The 14,156-nt window shown below is 40.5% G+C and overlaps 1 protein-coding gene across 6 annotated transcripts in view; it reads left to right on the top strand.

The window, feature by feature from the left end:
* Nucleotides 1-14,156, top strand: part of LOC110473828 (tyrosine 3-monooxygenase-like) — a 29,230-nt gene that overhangs the window by 11,958 nt on the left and 3,116 nt on the right. Inside the window, exons 7-11 of one of the 6 annotated variants that reach the window (XR_014952157.1) lie at nucleotides 3,385-3,520; nucleotides 4,157-4,226; nucleotides 5,921-5,977; nucleotides 7,846-7,972; nucleotides 13,248-13,381. Coding sequence is in view for 5 of the 6 variants with exons in the window: in XM_021536710.4 (XP_021392385.4) it covers nucleotides 3,385-3,520; nucleotides 4,157-4,226; nucleotides 5,921-5,977; nucleotides 7,877-7,972; nucleotides 13,248-13,381 (493 nt within the window). In the remaining variant the exon portion in view is untranslated. Of the gene's footprint in view, nucleotides 1-3,384; nucleotides 3,521-4,156; nucleotides 4,227-5,920; nucleotides 5,978-7,845; nucleotides 7,973-11,210; nucleotides 11,340-13,247; nucleotides 13,382-14,156 lie in introns of those variants that run through there. The other 5 variants (XM_021536710.4, XM_085569612.1, XM_085569609.1 and 2 more) reach the window with 5 other exon arrangements.

Genomic DNA, 14,156 nt, shown 5'->3' with positions numbered 1-14,156 from the left:
TGGTTTTTATTGCACGCTTAATGTAAAGGAAGGGAGAGTTGCCATGTGAAAAGCATATCTTCCATGAACACCATTGCACCCAGCTGTAGAAATTTTTCTGTGTAGGCATTATGTATTTTCTCATGTATTCTCACTTCTATTCAACTACCCATCTTACTTCCCTCTTATTATAACTGGGCTGATAAATACTTTTTGTCTTGAAGAAGTTGATTTCATTTAATTTACACAATAGCTGACAGCAGGGAGCTCCAGGAATTGTGATTCTGACTTGATTATCACAGATATGCATATCCTTCGAGTGGATCAGGTGATTTCAAAGTGGGAGAATTTATGATAGTGTAAAACTATCCTGCTATAATCCTATTTGCATTGCTCATGTTAGTTGACAGGGTTTGATTGCTGGGAGTCTGCTCACTCCCTTTACAGGCTCTGATTCTAAATATTCTCTGTGTCATAAACAAAACAAAACAAACTAAACAGCAACTCTGAAAGCCTGCCAGTAATATTTGGAACTATGTTCTCAGTGAGTTACAACTCATTTACTATAAACACAAGGTGTCTACCATAAGCTGATTGTATGAATTAACTGGGAATGAATATCAAGTATTTCAGAGGCATTTTATTCCATTCTGAAATGGACAGTTAAGGAAAATATAGAACTATTCATAGTTCTTGGGACCACTGGTGCTGCCCTCATTAAACTGTACATTAAAATTGGATTACTTTAGCCTACAGGTTATGCTTGAATGAAACAAATTTTTTTCAGAAGAGCTGTGTTAACAGCTAGGCACAATTAAGAGGTGAGGAAACTTTTAGTCCCATTATATGAGGCTTTGAATGGATATCTTGGCTCACTTTCCTCAAAGAAGGTGATTTCACTATGCAGAATACTTTCTAGAATAGCATGAAGATTGACATTATTGCAAGGCCCAAACTCAGTCTGAGTCAGAAGCATCTGCAAGGTCTAACATCTGACCAAAAATTAAAGAATGTTGTTAAGGGCATTGACCAAACTCCTCTTAAATGCTGTTAGGCTTGGGGCACTCACCAATTCTCTAAGGAGCCTATTCTCAGTGTTTGACCACCCTCTCAGATAATAAATGCTTCTGTATGTCAATTCTGAACCTCCCCTTGTACAGCTTTGAAAATAATAAACCACAGGAAGCACAGAGAGAGAGGGATAACGTGGAAAGAAAGTGATCATGTTAAAACCATCCCACACAGCCAGATAAACTTCCATCTTCTCTTTAACTTAGCAGTATCTGTGAACATAAGAAAGCAATTCCTTTTGATTCAGTATGAGATCTGTCTGTTATTACCTATTAGTAAGGCTGGCTTGAAGAGAAATGAACAATACTTTACAAATATTTCCCAATTACTTAAAGGGAATTAAGTAGTTAACAGTGTGATCCCTTACACATGGCAAGTGATTTCCTAAAGGGTTAACTAGATGGACCTAGGCACATCTTTCTTTCTAGGAAAGATGTTTGGATTTAGGCAGTCATTGTGCTCCACAGCTGGAAGAAATTACAGCCAGTGATCTCAAGCAAGCTCACACTACAATGCACAGGCTGCCTGTATACATCAGTTTTTGGGCCAAGAATTAAGCCTTGCAGATTACTTTAGGTCAACTGCTCAAGACCTTCTCTGCAACGCTCTTTGATTTCCCAGATCTTTGGGCAGCAGGTCAACCAGCCACATCCCCAGTTCTCTACTGATTGCTGGTTTTATTGTGCAGTCATGAACTAGAAGTTCAGGTTTTGCAGATATTACCTTCAGCAGGTAACTTTTTCCTAGGGCTTTTCAAGGCAACTGGACAAGTCTGTTCCATCAGCAGACTGTCTGATTCACTGGCTGCTATTTAAAAGAACATCTCAGGGAACGCAAGTTGTAATTTTCATTTTCCCTCCTTCTCCTCCAACATGGATGCTAAAGCTGTATAAATTTCCCTGGACTCTTTCATAGTCCTTCCAAAATTGAGTTACTAAGGTCTTGGTTTTCATATAATATATTTTTCATCTAGTACAATTTTCATTCAGAATTCAGCCCAAAGATTACCAGATTCTGAAATTTTCACATTCCTCTGGACTGGATGAGCAAATAGACAAAGGTAGATACATACTCTCCATAGGTTTAATTTTTTTTTTTTTTAAGTGTTAATTTTTGAGGCAGTTCTGTACTAATTACCTTTGAATTGAGTGGAGCAATAGAAGATATCAGTGACAAATGCCCACCACCTAGTCCATCACAATGTCAAGAAGAAGCATTCTTTTTGTCCTCTTAGTCCTCTATTTCTTCATATATTTTGTAATTTCTTTGATTTTTTTTTCCTTTTTTTTCTTTCTCTGAGTGTTTTGTTTCATTTTGTAATGGGAAAAATACTAATAGCCTGACAGAGTAAGACAAGAAATTCTGGAAAAAAAAAAACATGAAAAAACAAATCAAAACAAATCTTGTAAATGGCTTGGTTTCTGGGTGGGATTTTTTTGTTTGTTTATACAAAAAAGGAAAAAAAAAGGTTATAGGCTTCAAGACACAATAGAATATGGATGAAGAATTGAAAATAAAGCCATTTCTGATTTTTTTAAAATGCCGTTTTATGCTTTAAAGAAGACGAGATGTCATTTACAGGAGCTGAGAATGAAACACAGATTTTGAATATAGGACTTCAAAAAGATTATCATTGGCTCACTTTGAAAGTGGTGATTTTCAATTTTCTTAGCTTTGCAGACCACCAACATGTTTCCCATGGAAATGTAGAGTGTGTGTTCTATGACCACCAAACTGGTTATTTTTTTGGTTATCTCTCACAGTCCTTTCATGGTAATGTAGAGTACTTTGGGGTAACACTGGATGTACAAGCTGAAATCACAGGGCAGAAGTATTGCATTCTTCTGTGTCCTGCTCTGTGGACATGTGCACAGCAAAACACCTACGATCACATCATTGGGAGGCTGTGTAGTGGATTCTAGACAAACATAATGGTAAAAAAAAAAAAAACCAAGAAAAAAAAGAAAAAGCACCAGATGCAGGTTTTGTTCCCTGCTTGATCGTAAGGGCCATGTGTGGCCTCAGACACAGCAGAGTCATGTGGAACAGAGAGAATTGTGTGTGTATGTGCAAAAATGTGCACTGGAGTGGGCAGGGCTCCCACACCTCGTGATACTGCTATGTAATACACACAGGATAGATGAATAGGTGATTCCATGTTGCAGGAACTGGTCCTATGCATCAATCATGATAAGCCAAGTTGTGCCTGCTATGCTTGGTGGAGGGAACTATCCCAACAGAAGAGGAAGGATCCCTGAAACTACTTAGCTAAAGTATATATGCTGTGTAGTTAACCCTAGAAAGAGCTGAATTTGGTGTCCCTTCCCTTTGCAGAGAGAACAGGTTTCCAGCTGAGACCTGCTGCAGGACAGCTGTCTGCTCGTGACTTCCTTGCCAGCCTGGCATTTCGTGTCTTTCAGTGCACACAGTATACAAGGCATTCCTCTTCTCCTATGCATTCCCCAGAACCGTAAGTTTGATGCCCTGACATAATTCCATCCTTCTGAATGTGCTGGGGCTCATCCTCTTGGGACTGGCTCTGGAGTTCCATCCAGTAGTCTACAGAATAAAACAATTTGAGAAACTGGTAGCTGGAGACTTAGAAGGGGAAGTCATGCATGAGAGGGTGTGGTTCTCTGTCTCTTTTGCCTGGGGAAGGAAAAGACTGAAGAGTATCTGGTTTAATCTTTTCATCCTGCCTTCAGTTACCATCTGCTAGGGTTTGATTTCCTGCTGTGAATCTCTCCCAGTAAGTGCTGGCCAGACAACAGCAATTACATTTCATGAGAAATTACAAGTTCACACAGACACTTTTGTTGTATGCTGGGACAAAACAGGGACCTTTCAAAGATGTTGTGACATAGAAGGTTAGTGCCCATGTCATCCCAAGGAGACAATAGACAAGGTGGCAGGGGGCAGCTGGCTGCCTGTGGCTGGAGAGAGTGCTCTGATCCTTGCAGAGCCAGGCCATGTACGGAGGCAGCCACTGTGGAGCAGAACTCACACCAGCTCTCTTTGGAGGCTATTGGCTAAAGTCCTTCACATGGAGTTCATGAAGGGCAGGAAAGGAAGCCTTTAATAAACAAGAAGGGCACTTATTTTCCAGAGACTGCTGCCATGAGTTGTTGGGTCATGTTCCCATGCTGGCTGACAGGGATTTTGCCCAGTTCTCACAGGTAAGAACATTTTCTGCTGGCTCCTTAACCAACTGCTCTGGATAGCAGGCCAGAGTGCCTTCAATACATGCAGCTCACCATGAAATGCAGTTCTAAGACTGGATTGTTCCTGAGTCATGACCTCCAGGCATGGTGGGCTAGCAGTGACTTGGGAGATATTTCCTCCAAGGGAGTGGTGACACTGCTCCCTGTGGACATGGTGTGAAAGGAAGGGCAGGCAGAGCTTGTGGGACTTCTCTGTGGGAGGGCTGTGTCAGTCTGGAGGAAGATGGCTCTGTGGGGCTGGAGTCTGAGCTCTGCTGACCGAGCTGCTCCCCTGATTCCTGTCCTACACCACATGAACCTACACAGCTGAGCCTCCAAGCTGGCTCTGTCTCTGGATCTACATTCTTGTCTCACAAGAGACTTTAATTGTGTCCATCACCATGTCATTCATCAGAGTTATTTTCCCCTTTACAACTCACCAGATTCTCACAGCATTGCTCACACTGGTGAGGAGGCTCCAAAAAGCAAACAGAGCTACTTTGTACAATAAGGGGCTATTTAGTATGAGCGGTCAGTGTCAGACCCAACTGAACTCAATGACCTCTCCTAATAAAAGACTTCAGAACTATGAATGTTCCTCAAAACCATAGCAGAGGGAAGAAGACATCTCATTGTCCAGGCTTGTCAATCAGTGGCCAGTATGGAAACTAGCAATAGGATCGGAGGGGTAACATGATGTAGGTCCCAGCATGAGCTAGGTCCCAGAAAAAATATCTTTAAAAGAAAATCAGTTCACCTCATATGATGTGGTTTCCAGTTGTATCAACTTGAATACATGCCAGTTACCATTTTCATCATAAATATTGGTTATTAACAGAATCAGAAGAGTAGTACTTTAAGCATGCTAGTCATCTATAATTTATTCTGGAGGAAACCTATTCAGGTCAGTTCAATACTGTAACTTAAGACACATTACAAATAAAAGACTACAGCAATTTCAAAGTTTTCCATTTTCTTCTTTTCCTATCAATACCACAGACTACAAAACATGAGATCACATTCAGTGAATTTTCACATTTCACTTTTTTTGTCCCCACAAAGTATTTTCACAGTTGAAATTCACCCCATGGAAATTCTTTTTTGCTCCATTCAATATGAGACGATGAATGGTGAAAATGCCCTAATTTTGCTTGTTTGTTGCATGATATGGCTCCTGGGATAGCAAAAAAAAAAGAGACATGAACAGTTTCCTAGTGTGAGAATAACATTTAACAGGGAGCGCAGATGAAAGTAAACAGAATCATCCCTGCATAGATCTGGCCTGCTCATAAAGGGCTGTCAGAAAGAGTGAGGGACAGAAAGGTAATGACAAAGATAAAACCCATCTTTGCTGTCCTTCCTTCTCATGACTCCCTGTAAATTTTTGCCTGGTATAGATAGTCCAGCATTAAGACAAGAGATGGTTAATTTTACAGAGAACACTGAGGATTAATCACTCATCTAATGTGGCTCCCAGTGGTATGTAGCTGGGGGCCAGGGAGAGGTAGGCATCCTGGAAGCCATGGAAGGTCATTTTGGGTGACAAAAACAATGAATAGTTCATGCTATTCATGCTAGAAATGATGTGGCCCTCCCCCTTCCCCTCTTTCTCTCCCTTGGGCTGAATAATCACACCAGTGTAACTCTGTCTGTTTGCTTACTTGCTTTAGGATATTGGACTGGCTTCTCTTGGATCATCTGAAGAGGAGATTGAGAAACTGGCCACAGTAAGTACAGATGGCAGTTTAATATTAGAGGCAAACCCCAAACGATTCACTGCAAGTCCCTTGCTGAGCAGGGAAGGCTCTTTTTGTGTCTCAGATTGACTACAGAAATGGGAGCATCAGCAGGACTGCCTTTTCTCCTCCACAAGTTAGGAAGGTGCTGCAGCAGGGACTGGAATCCCTCTGGGGGAGCCCAGAATGGTGCTGATGATTCCACCTGAGGAAATGTTTACATTTATTGATTTTATAAGAATATATTTGTTAAGCTGAGTTCTTACAATTTCAGACACAGGATGGTCCCAACTCACATTTCAGATTCACCTAAAACACTAGATACCCAGGGTGATAGCAGTATTTTCTCCTACATGGGGTGCAGAGACCCATCACACGTTTTGGTTCACCCCACATTCATTAACCTAACCAAATAGGTGAGCATAGGTGAGCACTTAAAAGCAATTTGGGGAGCAGGTACTGCCATTCAGTTCTGAGTCACTCGGCTGTCTACAACTGTCAAAATGATTTGTACAGCCCCTTACTGCCATCTGGACTTGTTCTGAAAGTCATCTGGAGGCCAGGTGATTTTTTTATTTTTCTGATAATGGCAGCCTCGATGATTTTTTCAGAGGAGGAGAGGAGCCTTACCCTCACCAAACTGTGTGAGACTAATTTAGTACAGGTAGTGAATGAGAGAAGGCTGTAACTCCTAAAGTTCCTTAACCAGTCCACAGTCCCATTCAGAAAGGAGGTTGTGGCTCACCTAAAATCCATCTGCACATATCCATCCTTGGGTTAGGACTAAGTAAGACCACCATTATTTTTGAAGATTGCTACAAGTGCTGAGTTCTTTGTGACTTCATTCAGGTGCTGGACTGGTGATGTGAGGAGGCTATGACAGCGACAGTACACACTGCCTCTTCCACTACCTGAGTCTAGAGAGGCTAGAGTGAGATTAAGATCCCTGCCTTTGCTAGGGTTAAAAAATTCTAAGTCCCAGATTTACAAATTGTCTGTGGTTCCTTAAGCAGGGTCCTGAAAATGCCATACCTATGAAGCCAAAGTCTATCCCTGTGTATGAGGCAGCAAAGTGTTCTGTGTCTCTAAAGGAACCTTGAAGAGTTGTGAGACAAAACCATATTCTTGAAACGCCTCACTTACTGTGTTTTCCCTTTGCACAATGCCTGTCCAGCTTCTCTGGGCATTAGGCTGTGTCCAGGGCTTGTCCTCCACTGTCCACTTCCTCAGATTTTATAATAAGGGAAGCACTAAAAGTTTGGCAGACCCAAGAGCTGCTTTCATCCCACTGTTGCCCAGCAGGTACAGGAAGTATGGTCCTAAGTATGCTTTTATCACAAGAAAAGCCCAGAGAAATATATCTTTGTTTTCTGCTGGAGCATGACTTACATATGTTTGGCACAATACAGAAAAAAAAATAAATTAAATTCTTCTGAATGAGATCACACAGACAAAGAAGGAAGGAAATTCTCCTTTCAAGTACCTTTGCAAAGGTGTTGAGCTCTCTGTCAGGATCTTTCTGTCCTTCTGGGGACTGTGGATGGAAATCTGGCAGCTTCCACTGACTACAGTGAGGCTAAGAGGTTGCAGGGTACTTAGTAACATCTTCCAAAGAAGGAAAAGGATATAACTTTATTTACCCATGTATTATCATTCAAAATTTAATTTTTTTTTCTAAGTGGGACATCAAAATTGAAAAATTACATGTTACGTTTAGTGTGTGCTATGTATATTGTGAAGAAAAATATGCAACTATTAAATATGCAACTATAACATTTGAAGATACAATGGTATTAAGAAATGAAGATAAAAGAAAATTAAAGGAAAGATTATAAGCTTAAAAATTCCTGCCTTTTCAGACTCTTTTCCACAAGTTGTTCTTATTCCCAGCTTTACTGGTTTACTGTGGAGTTTGGCCTCTGCAAGCAAAATGGATTGATCAAGGCTTACGGGGCAGGACTGCTTTCATCTTATGGGGAGCTGATGGTATGTGACAAATGTCATATTGAAAGATTTCTATAACCCACTTTCCTGAACTCTGGTAAAAGCAAACTATGTTTTTACTACAAAAATTAGTATGATTTAAAATTCAGACTTTTATTTTCAAAGAAATAATTCTCCCTTCACGGAAGCTACTGTATAGGGGAAAAGCTACTGTGGTATTGTACCTGTCTTTCATCTAAAGAGACGAAATGCAATGAAAGCAAGCATCCCATAAAATATTAGATTTGTTTCTTCCTGCTCCTGCCAGTAGTGATACAGCTGACTTTGACACAAAACTCACGTTCCTTTCTGAATTACTCACTAGAGGGCAATATTATGCCTATTATGAGCTTGGCTATTTTTTCCATGCTATTGACATTCACACACACATGAACCAGAAAGGCACCGATTGACTGGACCAAATGAAGTGCAAAGAAACAGGAAATAGCACGGACACTGATAAAAAGAAATTGCTTTAGAATTTTTCATTCCTAAATACATTTCAAAACTAATGTCAGCTCTAGTTTTACACAGCTCAAAATCTGCAAGCACAGGTTTCATGCTGCCTTGCTTAGGTAGATTAACTGTAGAAAGAAGACTTGCACACTTTTACAGAAAGTGGGTTTCCCCTCGTTTGACCAAACAACTTATAAGAGAGATATTAATTTCTCCTTAACTTTGAAGAGCACTGATACAGGTGATCACTTATTAATTGCAGAAGCCCTAAACTGGTAGGGCTCAAAAGCTCCAAGCTGTGCAGATATTGGATGACCTTTTTTTAAACTGGTAAGAGCCAAAGGAAAATAAATACCACTCTTTCCAAGCATTTTTTATAAACCAGAAACCTTTTTTTTTCTTTTTTCATGGGAGTTATATTTTAAACTTAACACATAAACTCAGCAGCCTAACAGCCAGATACATGATACATTCACATGGAATTGTGGCTTTATTAGCATAGCTTGGACTCCCACAACTGGAGATAGTTGGGTTGTCATGGCAATAAACATTTTACAAAACTCTCCCAATTGTGTACAGGTCAGCTCACTTCCCAGTCAATTGACAGGAGGAAAAACCCAACATTTTGATGAATCTCAAGGTATTTCAAGTAGGAGACCCCACAGAATGGCAGCTGAAATTAACACAGGAAAAGCCAAACCTTCCAAGACATCAACCTTCACTTTTACAGTTTGCTGAGTTTAGCATTGGTTTTCCTCACAACACTTGCAATTTGGAGATTTTTGTGAGGTAACTCTGTGGAGAGCTTTCTCTCTTGATAAGCTGGAAGATCTGCATGTTCATTAGCCCTCTAGAGGAATAAACATGACTTCCTTCCTACACAGCAGCCTGATCTTGGCCTGATTGCTCATCAGCTTCACACTATGTACTGCTGAAGCTACTGTTTATCTGGGAATCCTTCAGTACTTCTTATATTCACTGACAACAAACAGGAATCATAAACTTGCTTTCATTTACCTTGTAAAACCAGTAATGTCCAATAAAACCACAATTCAAGGCCACATTTATTCTACTATTATGGTTCTAAATCAAGTCAATTTGTGTGTTAAACAGGATACTAAAGGGCAGAGGTAATAATATTGCTGGTATTTATGTAGCTTTCATAGCAATATGCATGACAAAATCTATCTGATGTGGTTACTTCCTTTTTCTGTTTAAACTTTACTCAAATGAATGTAAAAATCTCATCAGAAATGCTCACTTTTGGTGTCTGGAGTCAAGTGCACCAGACTTGTCCTCTCTCTTCTCTATTTCCACCTTTTTCTTCCTCAGACACCAACAAGCTTTTCTGATTTTGGTTAAAACCATAGGCGAGGACTGCTTGTGCACAAAACTGCTCTATAGAACAGAAAAGTACAACTGCATCTCAAACTCCGTACCTCTGAGGCTGAGAGTGGAAGTCCTAACTGATCCTGAGCTGATAAATGGCAGTTTTTTGTCATTACTTTTATCACTGGTAATTGTTGGGTAAAGCTACTGGATAAACTTTTGAAAAAGCTGAGTCTACCTCTGTGTTAATCCATCATATTACTGAAAATACAGGCAGGAATGATGGCATTTATAATGAACAGGTAATGAAAAGGATTATATCCCTTTCAGCATGTTCATCTTTTATATAACACCAAAATCAGAAGATGGGCAAGCAGTTATCCAGCAGTTCTGCTATGCACCCTGCAGAATCCCTTTGTGAGCTCTGCAAGTTCCTCACTGTGCATCTTCTGGAACAATGGCTTAGTGGTTCTCTGCAATTCACCTTAAACTCCTGATACTTGTTCTACACAACTTAATTATATCCATGAATTTAAGAGCTGAAGTTTCCTTATTTAGCTGACTGATTTAGTCTCATTGATTTTTATTTATAACAAAATCAAAATATAGAAATATTTCCATTTATTCATTCTAGTCTGCCTGAGCATCTGATTCTAACTTCATTGTAGGCACTGGCAGTGTGGGTAAAGTGGTGAGGTCCAATGCCTAAGCACCTGTTAGTAACTTGCAAACCTGTACCAGCTGCTTCCTTTACAGCCGAAGAGAGAAAATATGTGTACTGCAGTGCCTGTTTCATAGAAAGGATTTTTTTAGAAATAAATAGTGTCTAGACAGATCTGTCAGAGAAGATGAAGACTGGAAGATAATGAGGCTCATGATAGACTTGAGTTTATTGCTCCAGATAAGTTTTGTTGCTGCTTGGCAGAAAGCCATTATCCAACCTAATAATTATCTGCCAGTCTTCTCAGTGGGCCAGACACAGACTTCTGCATGGAGGTCCCAGACTCACTTCCCTGGCATTTAGCTGATCAACAGATCTGGCACAGGCACTGAAGTTTTGGCACTTTGTTGGCAGTGAATATAGCAAATACTGTAGGAATCTCACTGCAGGTCATGTGCTGAAGGAGACACACTACAGCAGCCTGGGCAAGGGAGAGGTTTCTTTGGACCTGAAGGCTTCTAGGCCAGGAGCAGCAGAATGATTCAGTCACCAAAGAGGGAATAAGGGCATGAGTTACTAAGGTTAGATGGCTGGCTACAAGAAGATAACAACTAACCAGCGGGAGCGGGCAATGCAGTCATGCAGTTGATGTTATGTGAGAACTTAGCATCAGCAAGAAGCCTGGGAACATCCCTGAGCTGCAGCCCGGACTGACTGTCTGTGGGTGTGTGACTGTAACCAAGGGAACCACATCCTGACTATGAAATCTCTAAAACATTTCCCTTTTCTCCATAGCACCCACTCCTACCAGTTTGAAGCCAGCTTCAGGTAGATATTTTCTATGCATGAGTTGATCCTGCCCAAACTCAGGGCATAATTTGGGGGTAAGGCAGAGAATGAGAGGAAGAGCTAGGCACTCTCTGCATGAGCCTCACACTTAAATCCCTGTTACCTAACAAAGCATTTAGTAACAGCAGCTAGGTATCAGAAGGATAACCATCCCTGAGTCTAAACTGAGCAGTTGTAATGCGTCTGACTGCTGGCCAAACTTGCCTCCTCTGAACTGTAAGAATTCCTCCCCAAAAGCTCTCAGTATTGCACTGTTTATTTCACTATATTCTGTCAGCTGTTCTACATTATCCCAAATGCTTCTTCTGTTAACACTCAGCTGGACTCTGTCCTACATACTGTAAAATCTTATGGCTCATACCACAATTCTGGCAACACTCAGTGCTACATATGCTTTTCTTGCAGCACACCCAGTACTTAACTTATAGAGGCCTTTAAGGCCATCCAGTTTTGAACTGAACTTCCACTGAAATCAATGGGATTTTAGTTCTGCTTCAACACTGACAGTATAGCAGGACCCCTGTCAGGTTTTGAGTTACTGAAACCTTTTCCCATTAGTTCCCCAGAGCTTCTAAGATTCTAAGAGCAGCCTCATGTTTGTATATACCAACCATCTTAGATTGTATGAGTGCTATCCAAGGTTTACTCTTCAATTACACACTGCAAATGAAGAGCAAGAAAAACACCATCTTTTACATATTCTTGGGAGTTTTTGGTTTTTTTGGGTTTGTTTATGTTAGGTTTTTTTTTAAGCCTGGTATTTATTTCTGCACCAGTTCATTGAAATGTCTAAGTATGTGCTTAGGAGTACTGTCTGAATTTTTCCAGCTAGCAGATTGAACTGAAAGTCTCGAGCAGCATCACCCACTCTTACCAGTTATTTACAAGTAGCACCCTGAAAGCTGACATCTGGATTATAAAATGGTGAAGGGTGTCTTCTAAAGACTGGGGCAGGAGAAAGGGAAAGAGACAGATCTCAGAGAAGGGTGGGTACTAAAAGAATGTCCCTAGGTGGATGGGGCCCACTGTCCAGTCTGAAGGTGGGAAGAAAGGTCTCAGCATTGATGGGATGAGTTCCTTTCTCCTTTTGGTTTGTACCCAGGACACTTCACCAACCTGGCCAGCTGGAGGCCCAACCAGTTTTTAGGCACATCCGTGATGCAGTTCAAACGTCACTGGGGCTGAGCTGGGTTTAAAGTACCTCACCTGGGTTTCAGGGGCAGACAAAGTGTTTGGGAACTCACTTTAAGCCTAAGCAGAGCTGCCTTCCCAGGATTTTGTGCTAGTGCCAAATTGGTAGCTGGTTTAAAAGGCATTTCTAGTATATGTAAACAAACTATATAGATGTATCTGTGACTGCAGTATGGACAGAAGTGGCTTCTATAAGCCTTTTGTTTGCTTGGGGAGGGGTAATATAAGAGAACTGGAGAAAAAAATATATAGAAGAACCCCTATGGGTTCAAAAATACAAATGTGCACACGTATTTATTTATATATTGAATTTCAGGGAAGATTTTAGGTTGCTATACTGGCCTGGGAGCTGTGCATAAAATACCAGAAGCATTCTGTCTTCTGATCTTCATTGCAGCAGGAAGCATGAAATTTGTGGCAAGGTCTAGGGGACTCTAAAGTAATGCTAGACAGGAGTGTGAAACTTCTGTGATACTATTTGAAAAAAAGAAGCATGATTTTTTTTCTTCTGGATATTTATATTTTGGGGGGTGACACAGATTTTCCCCTCCCTGTCTGAGGACATGGCTGTGCTCTCTGCTTTTACATCACTGTGATACAGGAAATACATAAAAAAAATCTTTATTATTTGGTTTATTAACTGCTAATTATGAAAATCAGCTCTGACATATGAAAGAACAGGACTTTATATTACCCCTAACTATTCCCCAAAGAGAATTTCACTGCTCAGCAGGGACTAATTCTTTCTCTGTTCATTCACCTGCTCTAACTGGTGTTGCTCCTGCTACAAAGTATGCTTTGTCAAACAAGCCAGAGCACAAGCCTTTTGACCCAGAAGTGACTGCAGTTCACCCCTACCAGGATCAAGCCTTCCAGCCTGTCTATTTCATAGCAGAAAATCTGGAAGATGCCAAGGTTAAGTTTCAGTAAGTAAAGTGCTTGTGGGTATTTTCATTGAGGGGGGCATACTGATTTGATTCTTAATCTCAAATACATCAATTTACATTTACATTGCAGTAACCATTAGTTCCCCACAAAACTAATGGTTTGATTCTTGACCTCAAATACATCTATTTACATTACTATCTCAGCATCTGCATAGTGGCTTTTGTACAACAAAGTTAAGCAGGAGCTTGCTTATCTCAGAAAAGGTTCACGGAAAGTCTGAATTTACTTTTGCTATGCCCTGTCCCCGTGCTTTATCTTAACAATGCTTCATTTTAGCACCTTCTGAGGAAAATTCTATAACTGAACTGTGAGAGTGCAATCCTACCCTATGTGCTAGTCCATACAAACAGGAGGAGATTGTGAAGAGCTGATTTACCCAAAGTCACATGGAAATTTCATAGCAGGCTCTGGAATGAGCATGGATCAGCAGGGGGCTTAAAAACAAGATTGCCTTTCTCCTCTGATTATATCTGCACAAGAATCCAGAATCGGCATTCACCAGAAATCTAATTGCTATGAAATAGCTGTCTGCAACCTAAATAACATAATTTCAAATTAGCTTGAGGTGTTTCTAAACACATTTCCTTAACTCTGTGATGGTGTGCAGTAAGGATATTTTTTTCTTTTTCCCTTTTTTTTTTTTTTAAGTAAGCAGGATTTAAATTCTGGCCTTTGTGTCCAACAGTTAGAACAACATGACCAATTCTGGCTGGAGGTAGGGTGTTGGTTGTGGAGCTACTGGGGAGCATGCAG

This window comes from Lonchura striata, chromosome 1A (genome assembly GCF_050655825.1).
Source record: "Lonchura striata isolate lonStrDom1 chromosome 1A, ASM5065582v1, whole genome shotgun sequence".
Lineage (NCBI taxonomy): Eukaryota > Metazoa > Chordata > Aves > Passeriformes > Estrildidae > Lonchura > Lonchura striata.
This window is presented reverse-complemented; position numbering and strand designations above follow the sequence as displayed.